The sequence below is a fragment of the Rhinopithecus roxellana genome, chromosome 11, assembly GCF_007565055.1.
Source record: "Rhinopithecus roxellana isolate Shanxi Qingling chromosome 11, ASM756505v1, whole genome shotgun sequence".
Taxonomy (NCBI): Eukaryota; Metazoa; Chordata; class Mammalia; order Primates; family Cercopithecidae; genus Rhinopithecus; species Rhinopithecus roxellana.
In genome coordinates this window covers 83913711-83933568 of record NC_044559.1, presented here as the reverse complement: position 1 = coordinate 83933568, position 19858 = coordinate 83913711, and the positions used below count along the sequence as shown (strand labels likewise).

The window sequence follows — 19858 nt, the reverse complement described above, 5'->3', positions numbered from 1 at the left end:
TCTCAAGGATCCCTCATGCTTCAAAAGTGTTTTAAAGAATAATGAGAGAGGAGGGAAAAAACTATCACCCTACTGGTAGTAGTTCAAAGAGAAAATAAGACCAAATGCCAGGTATGAGAGGACTCACACGACGTTGCCCCCAGGAATTGCCTGTGGAAAGTTCTCGAATGCTGAGACCAAGAAGGGAGGAAAGTGGCATTAGGCTCACTGGTTGCTGGTGAAGCCTCTGAAATTCATTTAATCAGCTCCAACCATTTCGAAGCATTAGCATAACAAGTCCATCCACTGCACCGAGTCTGTGATCCTTCCTGGGAAGCCACACACCACAACTTCAGGAACCCATTCTGGATGGTTTCTGGAACATTCCATCCTCATACTAAATGTCTCTATCTGTCAAACAGTGCTCACCAATACATTTAAACCAGCTGCGCTGGTCCTGTTCATACCATTATTCTATTCAGGAATACACTGCAGATTTGATAACCAAGAATTCAGTCTCCTTAAAATGTTCACAAGTGACTTAAGAAACACGGATGGGGAAAAAGAGTTGTTCTGTGTACCAAATTTGAAAAAAAAAAAAAAAAACTATCCCAAGCCAGCTGACATGATTGGAGGCTATCCTGTCAATCAATTTCCTGCAGAAAGCTGTCCTTCCGGAAGAGAGGAAATGAGAAACCGGGAATGGTCAGCGTGGAATCCATCCCTTCCCGAGGACTTACCAGCCTTCGCTTGGGCTTAATGAGGGGCCGGTTCTGTCCGTTCATTTTGTGGTAGAGCCCACAGGCATTGCACAGGTAATGCCCCGTGCCATCTCGCCGCCACAGTGGGGTCGAGGTTGCTCCGCAGTTCACACACTCCCTGCCTTCTGGAAACAAAAGCACAGATAAGCCACTTAGGGAAGGAAAACACGCGGGAAGGCTGACAGCATTTGGAACTGGGGGAAGAAAAGTAAAATGGAGAACTTTTTTCCTTCTCCTTCCTCTTTTGGGGAGCGTGTCCACCCCCACCTCTTTCCAAGACGCTCCAAAGTAGAGCTGGGGAATGCTGTCCCCGAGTGACCGCTCCCCCGACACACATAGAGGCGCCCGCAGAAGGGGTAGATGCATCGTTGCAACAGAACCCTGTTCTTGGCTTGCCCGACCTGATGGAGAAGACCGGGCAGGACTGAGAAGGAACGCAGATTCCAGCTCAAATACTTCCCTGAGAAAATCCTGAGCCCTGGATGGTGGCAAAAGCCAAACATTCCATTCATTTCCCTCAAAGGAAAAAAAGGAAGACAAAGGTGACCCATTATCATCATGGGTCTGTCTATAGAGATTGATTAAATAATGAAGATTAGGATGGGGGAAAGGAAGGATTAATCAATGGCTAGATAGGTGAACAGATAATAGATAGATGTATAGATTGATCAATCGGCTGATTGATTTCAGTAGCTAGGGTTTTAGATTTTACTTCCAATCAAACTGTAAATGTCCCCGGCTGGAGAGGAAGCGATTAGGACGCAGCAGGGGTTTCCATAGCTTTCCAGTCACTGTTACAGAGACTGAAGTTAACGTATGACCCCAGCCAGGGTGTGCAGGGGCGAGATGCAAACTTTAGGCGGGGAACCCGGAAGAGGGGGAGGGAGGGAAAAAGGAAAAGGGAAGGTTTGGGAGGACAGAGTGAAGCCGATCAGAAGAAGATCAGGAGAACAGGTAAGTTAACGAAGAGGGGTGGCTGCTCATTAACCAAGGCCTGCCTGCAGTTTCTCTTTTTCCAAAAACACAAACAAACAAAATAAACGAAAAACCGGCCAGGCCGGTAGGGAGTTTGAGCGGCATATTCACTCCCTCAGCCCCGGCTGGAAAGTGACCCAGACCCACCCGGAAAACTCCTTGGAAGAATCCCTTAAATTACCATTTCAAGACATGGGGGAGTTTGCTAACTGATTTCAACTTCTGCAGGAGGAAGAGAAAGATGCTTTCTAGGAGAATTTCCTTGCTTCTGGGGGGCCCAGGGACACCTGGGTCTCTAGTGCCCCGTCTCTTGGTGCCCGGAGAAAGCCAGGACTCCCCTTCCCTGCAGGAACAGGAGGCTCAACTCCAGTTGGTCCCCCAGAGAGGGGAGGCCCAGAGGAGGACCCTGGAGGGTGGGTAAGGAAGAAAAATGAGCCCTGAAGACTGTTTTAAGAGAGTAATTAATGACCTCCAACCTGCCTGGACCACTGGGGTGGAAACAGAGAACGCAATAAGGTCCTTAGAATTTTGATTCCCCTAAAAGGAGGAAAAATCTGCCTTGGCAGATATGGGACCGATTGGGCCTTTGGAAAGCCCCAGACCAAGTAGGAGGGATCTAGGGGGGGTTCACACTTGGGGGCCTGTGATCCTCTCCAGGGATAAGTTCTTTAGGAAAGTTAAAGAGTTTTGCAAATGGAAGAAGGTCTTGCACCCTTTTCCATGAGAGTCAGGGATGGTGCCCACTAATTTTTGTCTACTTTGCTTTTTCAAAAAAAAAAAAATTGAGGACGTAAGAGAGGTTTTTTTTTTTTTTTTTTTTTTTTTTTTGGCTCCACATTCCAAAAGGTTCTTAACCTAGGGTCCCCAGAGTGCCTTCGCTGTGCCCCAGAACCCCTGAGATTAAACACAGACATGCCGCAGTGCATGCCAAAGGCGCCTTCCTAAGCACCCAACGGCTCTTCTCAGTTCTTGAAAAAGACTCAGGCCTGAATCACACCCAGACACCTTTCAGTTGGGGTCAAAAGCCTGAGGGATGTGGCAGACTGGATGTGGGGGAGGCTGGAAGGAAAGAGTGAAGGGTGAGTGGGCGAGCAGCCGGCTACAGCCCAAGCCAGGAGGCCACAGGCCTGCCTTTTAGCGTCCCCGGTGGCCGCTGGGTTAGCTCCTTCTAGAGCAGCACTGGCCCTGTCCCAGCTAGGACTGCAGGCCCACTACCCACTCTGCCCAGACAGGGGACCCCTTCAGGCTCCTCCCCTGCTTGGGCACTGGGCAGAGGGCAGTGTGAGGAGAGGCCACTGTGGTTGGAGGCAGGCAGGGAGTGTGGTTGCCACCCGGCTCCTGGGCACCCTGGCGCTGGGGGACCTCCCAGTCTGACGTGATCAGTCTGATTTCCTTTCATTTGCAGGGCGCTGGGGAGGGTGATAGCTTCCTTTTCAGAAACACCTTGAAAGCTAGCAACGGTTACCTCTTCAACAAGGATCTGCACACTAGGGCAATTTTCTGTCTTGATTCACTCAGCAAGTTTGCCATTGCCTCTACGGGCTTTTCTTCTTTTTTCCTTGCTGCCTCTGGTCTGTGACTTCAGCAAACAGCCAATTTTCCTAATGGAGGCCCTGACTCTCTCCTGCCTTCTTTCCTCCCCACTCCTCACCCCTGCCTGTTGTGAGCTGCTCAGGCAGACACCTCTCTCTTAGGTGACAAGAACCACAGAGCTGCGAGGCCTCTTGACATTCAACAGCTGCTGGCAAACGCCTCTTACTCTGCCTTGGCCTGAAACCCTGAAACCAGGCTGTGGGAGGGGGTAGGGAGCAGGGCAGGAGCTTGATCAGAGGACAGTGGAGGGAGATGCCCAACTGGAAAGGTGGCAGGGGAGCTAAGAAGCGGCCCTGGATACAAAGACTCTGTCTTTTGTTTGCAAAAGCTTCGTCCCAGCCCCGAAAGCCTAGGCGTTAAGACAGCAATAGGTGCCCTAACCACAACTTCAACCGTTTCCAGCGACAACCCCAAAAACTCTCTCTTCTCTGTGTCCTCCTTCAGCAAATGCATTTGCAAAGAAGAGGTTAAAGGGGGAAAAAAATAGAGAGAGAGCAACCACTAAAACCAAGAGAATCCCCTCCTCAAGAATTCCCACCACCTCCACCCCCTGCACAAGGAGGGGCTTCTCAAAACTTCCCCTCCACACTCCCGAAAGTCCCAGCCCGCTCACCGCCCCTGCCAGGTGTGCTGGTCTTGGTTTTCATGACTGTGAGAAAGGAATTAAGAAGGAGGAAGTATAGAGGCCAAATTGCAATGGCCTCCTCTCCCCCTTGCCAAAAAACCAAAATCGGTGTATCAGTATTCCTAGCTCTGGCTTAGGGAAACCACGGCCCTCTTTTTCTCCCCTCCATGTTCAGAGTCTTACAGAAAGAAATGTGACTTAAGGCAGAAAGTGTGCACAAGAGGGGGAGAAATCAAACACGGAAATGAGGGTAAAGAAACCAGAGTATCTTGGAAAAGTCACTCTGTCCCCTCCCCCACCCGCACAAACCACTACCCCGGCCTCAGATACCACGAGCTCTCCCCAACCTCATAGCCTTACCAGAAAAGAGAACTTTAAAAAAAAAAAATAAAGAAGAAGAAGAAGAAAAAGAAAATAAATCCCATCATGACCTCAAAATGCACAGGTCTGCTCTCTTTAGATTTAGCGCCCCAGCCTGTGTTTCTGAGTCAAGCTGCACCCCACTTCTCCCCAATCCTTCCCTCCACCCCCAAGCCCAGCCCCTGCCAGGCACTGCGGCCACTTTGTGCCTCCAGCTCTCCCGGCCTCTTGCTTTCTTTTTGACTCCACCAGCTAGCCTGCCTCCCTCTCCCTCCTGCCTACTTTCATGTACTGAACATGCAGGTCTGAGTTCTTCTGTCAGCCTAACCGCATCCGGACTCTATTAAAGTTCCTGGCTCGGGATAAACAATGCAACTGTCGCGTGCAGCAGTCTGAAAATAATTGGATTAGCTAAAACATATCAACTAAATAGAGAGAGTCCTGCTCAGGCAGTCGGAGTGAATGTCACCCTGGAAAAAAACTCTGAAAACTGATCTCATGGTCACTGGGCTCCCAGAGTACTCCCTCTGAAGTTTTTCAAACCGGAGCTTTGGGAGCTCGGTTTCAAGGCTGCTCATCTCATCCCTAAAAGACAAGTGATTTTCACGATTGCTTTCTATATAGGATCTATACAGAGAGAGAGCAGAGGCAAGATACCTGGAGTCGATCAGGGAAGAGATGCCCACCCTGAAATGGACACGCCTAAGGAGACATCAAAATCTTCACCAAACCCTGTCTAAAAATACAGTTAAATCGATCTCAGAGAATCCCTAGCTCTCTTTTGACTCAATTACTTTGGTTAGAAATGGAATTGGTGATGGATTGATTTATTTTTAAAGCCAAAGTATTTTGTGGGGGGGTTTCTTTCATGCAAGTAATGACACCAATTGAATAAAAATGCAGCGTGCTGCTAGGCAGCGCTTGCATTTTGGAAAGGAACAGAGCACAGGAAACTGAGATACACACCTGGAGCACTTTTCCGTTCCTTTCTACCTCCTCTGGCTGCAGCTCAGCCAAGCAGTATGTCCTAATACGGCTTCCTGCCCCTGCCTGCACTAAGAGCTCTAGGAGACGCTGCAGGTAACTAACTGGGCCAGGCAATATTTGATTTTCATTCAACTCGGCTTCCCCAGTGCAAAGCCACCGCTTTCTCTCAGTTCAGCTGAGAGCCCCCTTTTCCACGCAGAGAATATGTGTGCAGCTTTGGCCAGGCTCTTGCACACACACTTTGTATCTACATGTCTAATAAAGGACTGTCCTCACGGCATGGTCCCCTTTGAGCTGAGCGAGAGGAACAGTCAGAATGACAGAGGCCAAAGGGGTCATAGAGGGACCTGTGTTTGTTTAGGCTTGAGGAGGTTTCGTTTTAGCATGAAACACTCAAGATTTATTCCCTCGGCCTTCCATTTGGTCTTGGAAACTGACTAAAAGTTACCAACCGAATCCAGAAGTCCTGCGACAGGCAGAAGAGGGCATGACTTTGTTTTTGTTTGTCTTTTTCCTTTCCCAGCTCATTGGGGGGTTTTAAATCAGATCCCACTTCCCCTCTGCTTCCGAAGCCAGGCGTGAGTTAGGATGGGAGGACATGCAGTGCCTTCCCGGCAGGAGGAATGGGAAGAAATGGCATCTCAGCAGGCTTTGGGACACACCGGCTCCCCGGAGGGGTCCCTCTGGGTGCGGTCCTGGATTGAGGAAAAGGGGAGGAGGGAGGAGAAAAGGCTCCGGGGGAGAGCTGGCGCCTACCTGTGCTGGACCGGGCCTTGGGCCTGGACTTGCATCCGAAGCCGGTGGGGGAGCCGCCCAGCAGACTGCTGGGGGGGAAGAGTCCGGAGCTGTACTCGGGCACGTAGGGCGGGTAGGTGGTGATGGGGTGGTGGGCCGACGAGGAGGCCCCCCCCAGGGCGGTCATGCTGCCACGGGAGTGGGACGACTCCAGCTTCATGCTGTCGGGCAGCGGCACCTGGTACTTGAGGCACTCTTTCTCGTCCTGCCGGGCCGAGCCGGCGGAGCCCGGGGTGGACAGCGACGGGTCCGGGGAGACGTCCTTAGGTGGGGTGGGCGGGAAGGTGAAGAGGTGCGGGCTGGCGTGGCCCCCCGACAGGGAGGAGGACGAGGCCGGGGGATAGACGGAGAGGGGCCCCGGGGAGCCGTGGTGGATGGACGTCTTGGAGAAGGGGCTGAGGTTCCAGGGGGAGGCGGCGTGGTGGCTGCCCAGGGCTTTGCCGCCGTCCAGCCAGGGCAGGGATCCATGAAGCAGAGGCGGGCGGCACACCTGGCTCCCTGTGGGGCAGCGGGGAAAGGGCAGGAGAGAGAAGGAGGGTGAGTGTGACCCTGCAAGGCCGTCAGGGACACCTGGGGACTCTCTCCCTCGCACTAGCCTCCCTTTCAGCAAAAGTCCAAGCACAGACAAGGGCTCAGGCCCATTCTCTCATCCCAGTGGTCCCAGGAGTACCTGCCTGGCACACCTGGGGGTCAGGCTGGGGACAGAATCCTTCACCCCTCTCTCCCACAGGGATGTCCCATCAAATCCAGCAGAATGAAGGGCCTGTGGCTGACACCCGAGAGGTTGCTGCAGAGTGGAGAAGGGCCCCTCTGCTTATTTGGCCTCTCCAGATACACCCCCTAAATCACATTCCCCAAAGTCTCTCTCTAGAACCTGATTTGATTTATGGGTTTCCTTCAATGGCCCTGAGTTCCCTGACTCGGACTTAATCCCAGTCAGCCTGATAAGAGAGACGGCTGTGAGTGAGGAGGCCTGAAGGATGGAGCCCGGCCACACAACTGCTCCACACCAGAAAACGACCCTGGAGTCAGGCCCAGCTCCCAGCACTGAATGCAGGAAGGAGAGGCCTTGGGACAGAAGTCAGGAGACTTTCAGGGTTAGTTCCCGGAAACCTAACCCAGTGCTTGCTCAGAATCAGCCAGGCTGCCTGCAAAAGGCCTGAAATGGGATTTGCAGGGACATTTTCATTGCTGGGGCTGTTGGAGAAAGTTCCCAAGGCTGGACCCTGGGATGGCTGTTTTCTCCACTTTTCTCACCCTCCCAAATCCTAAAGGAGAAGGAGATAACATAAGCCCCACGCGCCCTCAATAAAGCTATGATCCCACCAGTGCCATAGGTGAATTTTCACCTGAGCCCCAAAGACACAAAATTCCAGTTGATGTATATATTTTAAATCAAAGATGACTCAGACACAGAGTCTGTTTAGCCTTCATTTAAACGCACAATAAAGTAGCTGTAACTCATACACTCCGAGGGGTTCATTTAAAAAGCAAGTGCAAATCCACACACTTCTTGATCTTTAAATCCGGTACCTGCCTCAGCATTTGACATTCGATTCAACCATTAAGAACAATACTGAAACTAAACTTAAGAGAGAGGAAGGGGAGGGGAGTGGAGAGGGAAAGAGGGTTCTCTGAACACCAAGGGTCAAGATTCATATTATGCAGGAAGTAGTATAGTAAATAATATTAAGTCTGCCTCTACCGCATTTCCACTTAACTGTTGATCTGCACAGAAGGTGGGCAGAGAGCGCCCCATCTGCAGAAACGATTGTTTAAAACCTGGCGACAGCAGGGTAGAGGATGCCTGCTGCCGGAGGGGCTATGTCATCGGTGCCAAGGCAGGCTCTAAGTAGGGGGATCAGGGCAGAATTCGGTCTGGCTGGACTCAGAAAGCCTCACACTTTTTCTGACCAATGTTTTGCCCCTGTTTCTTCTTTAGGAACAAACTTAGAGCTGGAAAGTATGCGATCTTTTTTCCTCAAACTGCACAGGCCCGGTCTTCTTTTTTTACATTTCAAAACTCTCCTAAACTTCTCCAGGTGAAAGGGAGAAAGAGGTGGTTCTGGAATTGCCTCTATTTAAACGGAGGCGTATCCTACATCTTAGGTGGGAGGCTAGTGGAGGGCAGTACCCAGAGACAGAGTATAAGGCACGAGTTGCAGGCAAGGAGTCAACTTGAAAGCAAAGACGCAGGAAAATTCTGTGCAGCCGGGAATCTGGGAAACGTCAGATCCCTCAAACTTAAGACAGGGGTCTCCCCTCCAAATCCCTTCAGCATCAGAATTCCATTCCTGAAGCCAAGAGGTAGGAGACCTGTCTAAAAACCAAAGGCACTAGCTTTGGGAAAAGGTCAAGGAGAAGGGTGTGAATAAATAAGTCTCTGGGGCCTTTCTGAAAATGTGCGAATTGACGGACGCTGGCAGAGGCCGCCCCCCTAGAAAGAGCTAGCGGGTAACAGGGAACGCCAGGTTTTTTGGAAGAGCCGGGTTACAGCCGGGCTTGGCCGGCGCCGGCTACCGGGCCCAGAGAGCCCAGACCCGCGGAGGCAGAGCCAGGGCACCCCACGCCTGGGGACATCCCGAGACGCCCCCCCCAAAACCTGCAGCCGCGCAGGGACGAAGGGCTGCGGCCTGGCGCCCGCCAGGTGAGCGCCAGGCCCCAGGGCCACCAGCCGGGAGAGGCGCCTGCTGCGACTGTTTGAAAACACACTCTCGCGACGAGCCAGAGGCCTCCCTTGCCCATTTCCGGGCCCCAATTTTTTTTGTAAAAGAACCAGGAACGGCAGATGGGGGCTTTCGATTGACCTCTCCCCGCCCTCAGGTCCTTCCCGACCTCCCCGAGCTGGGACGACTGAAGCAGCCGACAAGAGCCCCGGCACCCCGGGCGCACTCACCATGGTGGGTCGGAGGGTACCTCTGCACCGTGGCCCTGACCGAGTTTCCGTAGTAGGGCGGGACGTGGTTGCCTTGACCGTCGATGTTAAAAAGCACATCCACCTCCTCCGGCAGCGGGTACTGCGCCGGGTCCATGTAGGAGTGGCCGAGGCCCGGGTGGTGCGTGTCCGGGTGCTGCCCGTTGAGCACGGCGGGGTGGTGGTGGCTTACCCAGCGCGGCTGGTCTGCCGTCACCTCCATGGCCTCGGCTGCTCTCGCGCCCTCTCGCCGGGCCCGGAACCCGCGCGCGGGGAGGGAGGGCGGTCGGCCTGGGAGGTCGGGGGGCTCCTGCCGTCGGAGGGTCGGGGGTCGTTGAATGATTTGCTTTCGGTGGGGGGATGGGAAGGCTGGGAAGCAAAGGTGAGCAAAGGAGAGGATTTTAAAAAAATAATCTTGGAGGGGTCTTTTAGCAAAGAGAAGACGGGGAAGACAAAAATCCAAAAACTGGGTACGGCAGGATAAAAGGGGACCAGGTTGTAAAAAGGGGCGACGACTCTGGAATTCTGCGAGCCAGGCTCCTCTGCACCGGGGTCCTCAGCTGCTCCGAGGCGGAGTCCCTCCTCGGGTCACCTGCAAGGGAGAGAAGGGGAGACCTGGATGAGCCCCTGAGTTGCTGGAGTGGCACCACCTCCCTTCGCGCCGCCCGCCCGCCCAGCGCACCCGAGACCCGCACAGGCGCGCGGGGAAACGGCCAGGGAGCCCGCAGAACTCTCAGGGACGTCCCTGCAGCCCGACTCGCGGGAGCCGGGGCTGGCTGAGCAACTTGGAGGACAAGTCCCAGGGCTGACTGTTGCAACTTGGAGGACAAGTCCCTCCCTCGGGGACACCGGTCCCGGGACCATCCCCTCAGCCCCTAGAAAACCTCCAAAAGAGGAGAGTTGGGTTTTTAAAATTGCTTTACGTCCTCCCAAGTGGTTGGGGGCAAAAAATAAAAGGTAAAAAAAAAAAGTCACCAGTACCAACCTGGGTAGCAAAGAGCAGAGAGGAGGAGGCGGCGGCGTACGACCTGCTCGGTCAGATTGCGTAGCTCGCTCTGTCTCGCTCTCCCTCCGTCTCTCTCACTTCTCTCTCTCTCTCCCTCTCTCAGTATTTTTTTTTTTTTACAGGGAATGCATTCTTTCTGAAAGTATCAAGACGGCGCCAGGCAGCTCAGTGTTCGCAGACAGCTGTGGCGCGACGCAACTTAAGGAGGTTCTAGTGTCATCCGCGCCGAGGGGGGAGGAGCCTGGCGCTGGCGAGTAGGGGACAGGATCCCCGGCACAAGGAAACTGCAACCCAAACCGGCTCCAGGACTTCTCCCCCCGCCCCGCGCACCCCCGCCCCTCCTCCCGCCCCTCCACTGACCGGAAAGGGGCGCCGCAGAGGGCGGCCGCGGGCGGAGGGGCGGCGGGCAGGGTGGGCGAGGCCCGCGGGGCTTAGGGGCGGACGGGAGGGAACGCGCGCTCTGGCCCTTTAAATGTGGCCTCGGCTCCTGCCGATTCATTCGGGTCGGGTGGACGATTCTGTCCGAGTGCAGCCAGCCTGCCCCATTCATGAAGTTCATTTCGATGGGCAGACTTTTCTTTTTCAGACTTTTAAACAATAGGCACGCATGGATCGTCATTAGGATCCAATGCAGGCTGTTTGGGAGAGCGCATCGATGTGGGGAGACGTGCGCGTTAAATTGATCAGTAAAACAAAATGTTTGGTGTCAAGGTGCTTTGCGATTTGCCTCTCCGGTCGACTTCCTAAGAGGGTGAGGCATCGGGTAAAGGAGAGATGCCTTTGACTGGAGCGTCCGTGTCAATTTTGTTGTCACTGTCACCTCTTTCCCGAGCCTTCTGCGCTCTCGAGCCCCCACAGTGAACACGCTTCAGCTGTTGCAGCTGCCCTTTCCAGACCTAATATTTGTAATCAATGTGTGCTTTTGACTTGAGTGGCAACAGTGAGGGATTAGAAGGGGGGAGGGGAGGGGAGGAAGAGACTGGCTCTAACTCATTCCCCGAGTACGCTCAGTGTAGACGGACAGAAAGAATTCGGTCTTCACTCCAGGGACCCAACTTTTCCTTTCGCCCCTCCCGGAGTCCTACTTACTCCGGCTCCCGGCGTTTCTCCCCCAGTCGAGGAAACCAGCCCTCAGTCTGCACCGACCCCAACCCCGGCCTCCGGTCGGAACTCCACGGCGACCTTCCCCGGCTCGCGGGTCTCCAGGCCACGCTCTGCGCAATGGGCACCCCGGCGCGGAGGGCACACGGCTGCAAGGCGCCCCAGAGAGGAGGGCGGGGCGAGAAGGGGCGGGACCGCGAGGGGCCAATCAGCGGGCGAGGCTGCGAACTAGCCGCGATTGGCCCGCCCCGCGGGCTCCAACCTGCACGGCCTGCTCGGTCCTTTGAGCCACTGCATCCCCTAGTGGCGCCCGGGTGGCTGCAGCCGCAGGCCCGAAAATGCTTCTCGGGCGAGCAGGAGTCAGGCGGGAAAAGAAGACTCCAAATCCACTCTCTGCTCGCCCCCAGGGCAATGCTGCGAGGAGAGGGAGTGGGTTCCCCCGCAGGCTATCCCACCGATGGAGCTGAGAGCTTAATTTGGGGTTTTATTTGGAGACATTGTTCCCTCTTCGCTCCTCTACTCCATAAAATTCCCTACAAATGCAAAAATTCGAGATAGAAGAAGCCGGCCCTGAAAGTAAGTTCTGAAGGATTCCTTTCATGCGGTGAAGGAACATCAACATTCAGCTTCAACTTGGTGTGTGAGGGTTGTCGTGTTTTAAAACACTATCCCTGTAGAAAGATTAGTGAAATGTATTGGAAGAAGTAGTGGAAACGTAGCTCTTCCTGGTCTTGCGTTTGGATCTTCTTTGGAGTCCTCACCTTCTTAAATCTGATGTTTGTTTGAAATCAGGGCTGAATTTCCATATATAGGACAGAAAGAACCCTCATTTTTCTTAAAGAAAGCTCTCCCCCCACGTTTCGCCTGAGCCCACTTGGTCTCCCGTTATTAGGCGGCCCAGTTAAGAGGCATCGATTTTCCTTTCGTTCCTGACCACTCGTCTCTCCTGGGCCAGCCAAGCTGCCCGCATCTTCTCCTGCTCACAGCGCTCTCTAAACCTTTTAATTATTTAGTTGCTGTCTAACATTCACCGGAAACCTCTCCATAAACAAGGGGAAACGAACGCACACGCATTTTTTGCTAAGAAGCCCGGGATTAAGATGAAGGATAGAAGCTGAAAGAAAAAATGAAAAATGTTTCTCCGCCCGTCAATCGGGGGCTGGATGCGCCACGCAGCGTGAGCCCAGCTTACAGCCACGCGTAAAACCAAGAGCAGCCCTGGGTCCTGCGCGCGGAGACCTCAGAGTCGAAGAGAGAAGTCCCCGCGACAGAAACGCTGCGGATGCCAGGTCTTGAAAATGCTAACTTCTGAGGCTAAGAATTATTTTAAAGCCAAAAAGAAAAGACTGGTGAGGAGGCCTTCCGGTGCGGGGGCGCCTCTCCGCTAATTTTGGATGGGGAAATGGGGATTATTCGTTTAAATTCAGTTGCCAGCACCAAGTCGGAGTGGCCGGGGATGGAGAACAGCAACCCCCACCTTTAGAAAAATAAAAAATCTCCGAAGGCCCTTCTTGGTCTGGGTGGTTTGAGGCTGGCAGAGAGGGGTGGGGGGCCTGGGGCTGGATGCCCCGGGTAATGGAGCCAGCCGGTAGGGGGTATTTAACATTTAATTCCCAGCCGGTCCGCCCCTGTTCCCGGACTGACAGTGGGTAATTGGGAGAGAGGACGTTGCTCTTTTGATGGCCCGCGCCGGCCAGTCTCGCCGACGCCACACTGGGTTTGACGTCACGGGCCCAGCCCCGGAGCCCGGAGCATAGGGCAGCGGGGGAGGGAAAAGGATGGGAGGGGGATACCCAGGAGGGAGGGCCGAGGTCGGCCCCGGGACCCACGGGGAAGGAAGGGGGAAGGGAGCGAGGTTGGAGAGGCTGCGGCGCGTGGCCTGAGGCGGAGAGCCGGGCTGCGGGGGTCCGGGCCAGGCCAGGCGCCGGCATGACCCGCCTCGCCAGCAAGAGCAGGCCGGGCTTCCTCCTCCCTTGGCGGGCGGGGGAGGGGAAGGGGGCTCCTGGTCGGGGAGAAGGGGGATAAGGTGGTCCTGATTCTCCCTGTGCCACAGCCACAAAGCCGATCCTGGCCTCCTGCGGAGGAGCCTGAGCGCCTTCCCGCAGACCTGACGCGACCCCTCCCCAGGGTCCTGGGCCTCGGCCTGGTCTAGCGAGTCCCCTTCCTCCCAAGGAGCAGCCAGAGGAGCTCGGGTGGAGGAAAGCGAGGAGGCGACCCGAAGGATGCCGCCGCCGCCGCCGCTGCAGGGCCCAGGGCTTCTGTAGGGCACAAGGCCTCTCTCACCAGGGTAAGGGGCTGGCGATCAACCTGGACGCCTAGGACCCTGGGAGCAAGCATCCCGCAACCGAGCAGGCGACGGCGCGGCCACCACCTGGAGAGGAGCCGGGGCCCGGGGCGGCGTGCGGGGCGGTGGCAGCCGGCTTGGCCTATCTGAAACCCCAGGCCTGGAAGCGGCTGCCTTTAGGCGTCAAGTTGAGCCGGGTATGTGTGTCCTCTTGGGGAAAAGGTGAGAAATGGAGCCGGAGTTTCTACGCTCGGTAGGGGTTAAGCTGGGACCCACACACACCCCCAAAACATGCCCACGTGCAAGTCCCTCCCACCCGCCCTCCCAGGGGCGAAGAGACCCTGTCCCGGTGGAAGTGGGGAAACCCAGTCGGGTACAGAAAGCAGAGGCCATGGCGCAGAGAGGAGTCGCGGCTTTCCGGGGCTCAGCCCTAGGGCTACGGACCCAGGCTGCGGAGATGCTCGCGCCACCCACCCGAGCCAGGCAACCGATGCTTCCAGGCGAGCTCCGCGGGGCCGAGGTGCCGGGAGAACCGGCTCCGGGCGCCCGCGCGCTGCCCGACCTGGGTAACCGGCAAAGTGGAGCCCCGGGGTCGAAGTCCTAAAGTTACTAATCCCGCGCAGGGGGAGAGAGCGTGCCTCTGGCCGCCCGGGGCGGTCATTTGAGGGTGTTTACTTAAAGACTTTGCAAGCACAGCGCGCGCGAAATCGTCGGATTTCCAGCAAGGCAGCAAATATTTGCAGGCAGGAGAAAGAAGCGGAGCCGAGCCGCGCCGCCGAGTCCCTCCCCCCTGAGCCCCGGCGCCGGCCTGGGCGGACCCGGCCTCGCAGTTAAAGACAGAAAAGAAACCGGGAATCTGCGAGGCTGGGGGGCGGGGAGCGACACCAAAGGCCAGAAACTGCAGCACGGCCCGAGGCCCTGACGAGCCGGGCCTGGGGGAGGAGAAGTCCCTTCCCATTCCAGCTCGATCAATCTTGCTGGGCTGCGATCGGTCAATAAAAACGGTGTGAAGCGGCCGCTGTCGCTGTGAGTCTGGGGAGGAAGTGGAGGCCAAAGGTGTCGAGGCCGGCGCCAGCGCCCAGCACCAGCCAGGTCCGCGGCCTGGCGGTCTACACGCCGAAGGCCGGGGGACAGAGCTTTGCCGGGAGCAGAGCACGGCCCGGCGGGGCCTTTAATTGGGTGTCTCCATTTTAATAGAGGCCATTGTTCGAGCAATTAGCCAAAGACAATAACCGCCCAGAGGCGTTTAATTCGATTCCCTGCGCCGGCCGCAGTCCGCGCCGGGGCGCTCTGGAAGAGTGGCCGAGGCTGCGCGGAAGGGAGGGTCCGCTTGGGGAGGCGCCGGCTCCTTTCCTTGCTCGCTTTGCCTTCAGTGTGGGAATTGGAAAGGGCGACTGGGGCAAGATGAAAGCGGGGCGAGGGCGACCTGAGCCAGGCCAGGGCGGGAAACTTGTCCTCGGCCTCGCTAACCCACGCCGGGCGCCCCCGGGCCCGCCGCGCCTTTCGCTGCGAGCGTCCGGCTGTGGCCGCCGCGCAGGTCCCCAGCGCCTGTTCAAAGGAGAGAAGCCGGAGGACGGGGTCGTGAAAACTGGCCTCCTTCCTCCTTAGCCCCGGGTCCCCATTTCGGTCACCCGAACCATGTCCAAATTTCCTTCCCTATGGTGGGAGGAGGGGCAAAGGAGAGATCCCGGGTAGTGGCGCGCGCACACCTCCCTCTCCAACCCAGCCAGTCTCACTGCCCCCTCCTCTGCCTCGGCCCCTGGATTAGGTTACCCTGGCCGAGCGAGGGTTTTTACTGGATAGGACCATAGCACAGGTAAAGCTGTATAAACAGCTCGCTGGCTGCCGGGCGGGAGGGTTATGCCGGGGACACGGCTCCAGGCGCCACCGCTGGCCCCGGCTGCGCGGGCCACACCGCGGGGAGCTCGCTGCGGCACGGCGCCCCGGACCGCTCGGGTTAAATACATATTATCTCTGCATCTGCCACTCGGGCCCCCTTTTTCTTTCCCTGGCGAGCTGAAATGCGGAGAGCGCGGAGCAAGATCTAAACGGGAGGAGAAAGCAGCCGGGCAGTGGGCAATGCTGGTTGAGGATCCCGGCCCAGCAAGGCTGGCTCTTCTCAAACAAAACCCAGCGAGCAGGGAACTTGGGGGAAAGCAGAGAAAGAGGGACCTAAAACTCACTGGCAAAGGGAAGATGACGGAGTCGGGTGCGTCCAAGGGGCAACTCTCCCCGCGGCTCCCACGCCCACGCGCCCCGGGCCGGGAGTCTACCTTCCCTGTGAAATGAGCCATCGTTTTGGGGGTGGTATGTGATTTGATTTGCCCTTTTTTCTTTTCCTTCATTTCTTTTTTCTTTCTTTCTTTCTTTCTTTTTTTTTTTTTTTTTTTTTTTTTTTCCTGTTTGTTTGTTTTGCTTATTCATCTACCACCGTTTAAAACTCGGAAGGAAACCCGCCCAGGCCAGGAGGAGCCGCGAGTGGTGGGGAGAGTCAAAAAAGAGGAGATGCGCTGGGAGATTACCCCCGCCCCCGCACTCCGCCCCTAGCCCGGCCCCGGCCTCCACTTCGAGGGATCCTGAGCCTCCCACAGCCACTACCACCTTTTCCCCGGTTGAGAAAACCCCTGATAGTAGCGAGATAAAAATTGGGTAGGTAGGGGTGCAGCGGAAAGGGGGAGACGGGAAGGGAGAAGGCAGGGGATTTCTGCTTTCGGGTTTAACAATGCACACGTGAGGCGGGAGGCAGTTGGGGGGAGCCCTGGGTTGGGTGGGAGAGAAAGAACTCGCCTTGAGGGTGAGTGGAAAGGAATTGGAGTCACCCTGGAGGAAAAGTGCCCTTTTCAGCTCTCTCCCTCCCTCCTGGCCTTGGCAGGTGGGGGAACAGGTGGATGCCGCCGGAGAAAAAGAAGGGATGTAGGCAGCCCAGCCGGCGGCCCTGGGTCTCCAGGGGTAAGCCAGGACCGCTTACCCTGCCCTCAGCGGCATCAGTGACTCTTAGGAGCTTGCTACTTCTAGACTCGGCCTCTCCTCCCTCCCAAGGCACCCCTCAGCCTCACCGCTGTAGCACCCAGGACTCCAGCCCCTGCACCTAGGAAAGGCTTCAGCCTGGCAGAAATTCACCCATTTCAAGGCTTGGCCCACCAGGCCTTAGCATTGCCGGGTGAGGTGGGGTGCACGCGGTGCTCAGGACGGCCAGTGGAGTCACCTGCTCCACTCCCCCTGCCTGGACACCCACTTCCTCACAGCTACCCAGCTCCTGAGGACCCTGGCCAACTACAGCCCCAGCCCCCAGCGCTGGCCTCAACCGAGTCTCCTCCGTCTGCTTCAGTTTGGCCTTTTTGGAGGAGAAGGAGGGCTTTATCTGGGGACTATTGTGTTTTGACTCCTTTATATTAGCCAAGGAACTGGAGTGTGATTGTAGCGGGACGATCTGGCAGGCGGAGTGTTCACAGCAGGGGTAGGAAAAGAGGGGAGGGGGACTCCGTTCAGATCCTGGAGACAGTAGAGGCGCACTTTTAAAAGCACCAGCCGTTCGTGTCTTCCTTTGGACGTGCTAGAGAACCCCTGGTAAAAAATCCATGTTTGTGCCTGGCTCAGAGATGCAAAGGAGGAGGTTTGGCGTGCGCACCGTTCTCCCGGCCTCCTTTGGTCCCGGGCTGCCCCCTACCCACAGCCTCTCCCTCCCGGCAGCTCAGCTGTAGGCTGCCTTCCACCTCGCGGACCCCAAGCAATTTGTTATATAAAACAAAACAGCAACCAGACGCATGTGCCTGTTCTTCACTAGCGCCAGCAGTCCAGCAGCGACCGACACCCGGCGGACATCAGCCGGGACGCCTCAGGCAGCTGCTTCTTGCTCGCTGCCGCACCCACCTCTGCACCCCAGCTCCGGTCAGCCCAGCAGCCAAAGCAAAAAGGAGATTCCTCAGTTTGCTCCCTTGGAGGCTGCAAAGCCTCTCTGGTTATTCCAACCATTAAGGAAAAAAGAGGTGATGGGAAAGATTTGGTCTGCACACAAAGACATACCAGGAGAAGAATGCACATTTATGTGTAAAATAGCCCAGGCACCAAGAATGAGACATTACTTCAGTACAGCCTAGAAATGGTTAAATATAACTGAATGCTAGAGGACAGAAGTGGTTTTGGGATCTGCCCCACACACCTTATCAGGATCCCTAATTCCCCGCCATCTCCTATGGTTCCAGGACACAAACTGCTTTAACCTCCAGAAGAGGGGCTCTCAGCCACGTGGCTCCCAGTACCTACCGGTTCCCCAGGCACTCTGTGTCCCGGGGCAGCTGGAAACCCTAACAGAAAACCCCCACCGAAGAATGCTCAGGAGTTCCCACTCCCATCCCTTCTCTGCACCCCTGACTGTCCCCACCTCATTTATCTTTTGCAAGAAGGCAGGTTGCAAATGTCAAATAAAGAAAAATGCAGCTTGCCAGGTCTCCTTGCTTTTGGTAAGGACAGAACAGCCCCAGTGCTGGGGCTGGCAGAGACCTCTTGTGCAGAGTGGAGGATGGGCCGGTGGATTGCAGCCACTCCGCATTTTCTAAGCCCTGCGGCTTCTTGGGCCAGGGACTTCGGGCTTTAGGAGGCAGCTGGCTGGAAGCTGCAAGCAGAGACTCCTGCTTGATCCCACCGAGAGACTCCATAATCAGACCCCCCATGCGACCAGACACCCAATGGGGTCTTGGTCCGAACTGACACCACACCCCGACTGGGTTCAAATGGGTAGAAAACAATTCCATTCTTTTGAATGGCACAAATAGGTCATGGTAAGCCACACACACACACACACACACACACACACACACACACACACACACACACACACAAACTACCAGCTATGTGGGCCCCCAAGCATCTCATTTACAGATGCCTGGATGGACTCAACATGACTGGCTAGTCCCCAGCCCACCCATGGTCACTACCACTACCTTCCCTGCAGCAGCCAGTAAGCAGAGGAGACTTCGGAAATGCTGCTCCATCACGTATCCCTTTAAAGTTCTTAATGTCCCATCTGCGACCCCAGCATCCTGGTGAGCATGGACAACAGGGAGGAGAGAAGGACCAGGAAATATGGGAACCAAGCCGAGGGAGATGCTGCGCCACTGGACTCCCTTTCCTCCCTGCCCTTGCCAGAGAATCACCCATGTCACTTTCCTCAGGCACCCTGTCGGTATCCCAGAGAAAGAAAAGGCATGTATAATAGCAGCTGTCCTGCCCAGACTCACTTCACTTCCTTGACATTTTAACATTATCTGTCTTCAGGGGACAACTGCCTTTGAGTGACTTTTTGGAGAGGTCTGTTGGTCTGATGTCTGAGAAGTTAAGTCCAAATCTTTTCCTCTCTGCCCCTTCCACTTCGGATGTCCCTGGGCAACTTCTGGGAGGCTGCGGTTTTCTCACCCACCTCAGGGTGCTCCTGGAAGCAAAGAAGCCTCCCAACCCCTAGCTTCCCGGGGCTATGCCAGATGCTGACACATCTGGGTTCCAACCTGATCTTACAGCGCACAGCTGTTTATTTAATTGTATGCAGAGACAATGAGCCTCAACACACGCTTTAAAACAGAGGAAAATAAACATGAAATTGACACTGAAGCCACCTTTAGGAGAAGGCTCCTGGGCACAGGAGTTGTCTTCCCCAATCCTCTGCCCTTCTTGCAGTGGGAAACGTGTCTCCGGCCCTTTCCAAGCATTCCCACGGGCTCTCATTCTTCCTCTGGGTTTTTCTTCACATCCCCACTTCTACCAGCTCTTTCCCGCAAACGAGGACATCCACACACTCACACACCGTGCCCGCCCAAGGTCACCACAGAAACCCAGAGATTTCCAGGGACCAAAAAGAACAATGAGAACTGGGTTCTAGTTGAGTTTCTTTCAGAGGCAGTCTGCCCTTTGGAGAGGAGGCCTCCTCCTAATTCTCTCCACGTGGAGCGGGGAGAGGGAGTGCGGAGTTAGAGAGGGAAGAGAGTGATATTCACTGACCTGGGCAGCTCGCTCCCGAGGGCCAGCTGTTTTTTATTTTTTTTTTCCTGACTCGCCCGGAGATCTGAAGGAAGAAATGACAGGCAGACTTCGCCACTGTGGCTGCCGCTGCCGTCCTGGCCGCTGGAACTGCTCACCGCATCTCAGGCGGGCTTCCAGCGAGAGGTAAAACCTGGGCGATGTGCGTTCTTCCTGGGAGCCCCCTCCCCTCCGCCTTCTCCTGCTCACTGTAGAGAGCGGAGCTCTTCCGGGTTGCGAAGAGGGAGAGGGAGGGAAGGAGAAAGAGCGAGGGAATGAATTTCACCCCCTTTTGCAAACAGGCAAACCGCACGTCAGGGTTGTGTGAAACTGACAGAGCTGGGGGGGTGGGGAAAGGCGGCCTGAAATGTGACCGGCACCTGGCGCCTGCACAGCCCGCTGTCTTCTGGTAGGGTTGGAATTAACACTATACATATCATCAGAAGTGCGGACTAGGTCATTACCATAG

At 55.7% G+C, this 19858-nt stretch overlaps 2 protein-coding genes and 1 long non-coding RNA gene across 6 annotated transcripts in view; 2 read left to right on the top strand and 1 right to left on the bottom strand.

Annotated features, from left to right (window-relative positions):
• GATA3 (GATA binding protein 3) overlaps nucleotides 1-19541 on the bottom strand; it is a 29671-nt gene extending 10130 nt beyond the window's left edge. Inside the window, exons 1-4 of one of the 4 annotated variants that reach the window (XM_030940816.1) lie at nucleotides 19372-19541; nucleotides 8972-9581; nucleotides 6037-6573; nucleotides 720-865 (exon numbers count right to left, since the gene is read on the bottom strand). In XM_030940816.1, the coding sequence (XP_030796676.1) occupies nucleotides 720-865; nucleotides 6037-6573; nucleotides 8972-9212 (924 nt within the window). In that variant the 5' untranslated portion in view covers nucleotides 9213-9581; nucleotides 19372-19541. Of the gene's footprint in view, nucleotides 1-719; nucleotides 866-6036; nucleotides 6574-8971; nucleotides 9582-9974; nucleotides 10200-11084; nucleotides 11260-19371 lie in introns of those variants that run through there. The other 3 variants (XM_030940815.1, XM_010389383.2, XM_030940817.1) reach the window with 3 other exon arrangements.
• LOC115900383 lies at nucleotides 12943-17782 on the top strand. Its single transcript, XR_004060047.1, has 3 exons — nucleotides 12943-13602; nucleotides 15829-16029; nucleotides 16253-17782. It is a non-coding gene; the product is annotated as an uncharacterized LOC115900383 (long non-coding RNA).
• Nucleotides 13591-14394, top strand: LOC104682667. The gene has a single exon (XM_010389382.2). It carries the CDS (start codon nucleotides 13610-13612, stop codon nucleotides 13982-13984), a length of 375 nt encoding a protein of 124 aa, XP_010387684.2. The 5' UTR covers nucleotides 13591-13609; the 3' UTR covers nucleotides 13985-14394.
• Nucleotides 19542-19858: the final 317 nt, after the last annotated feature.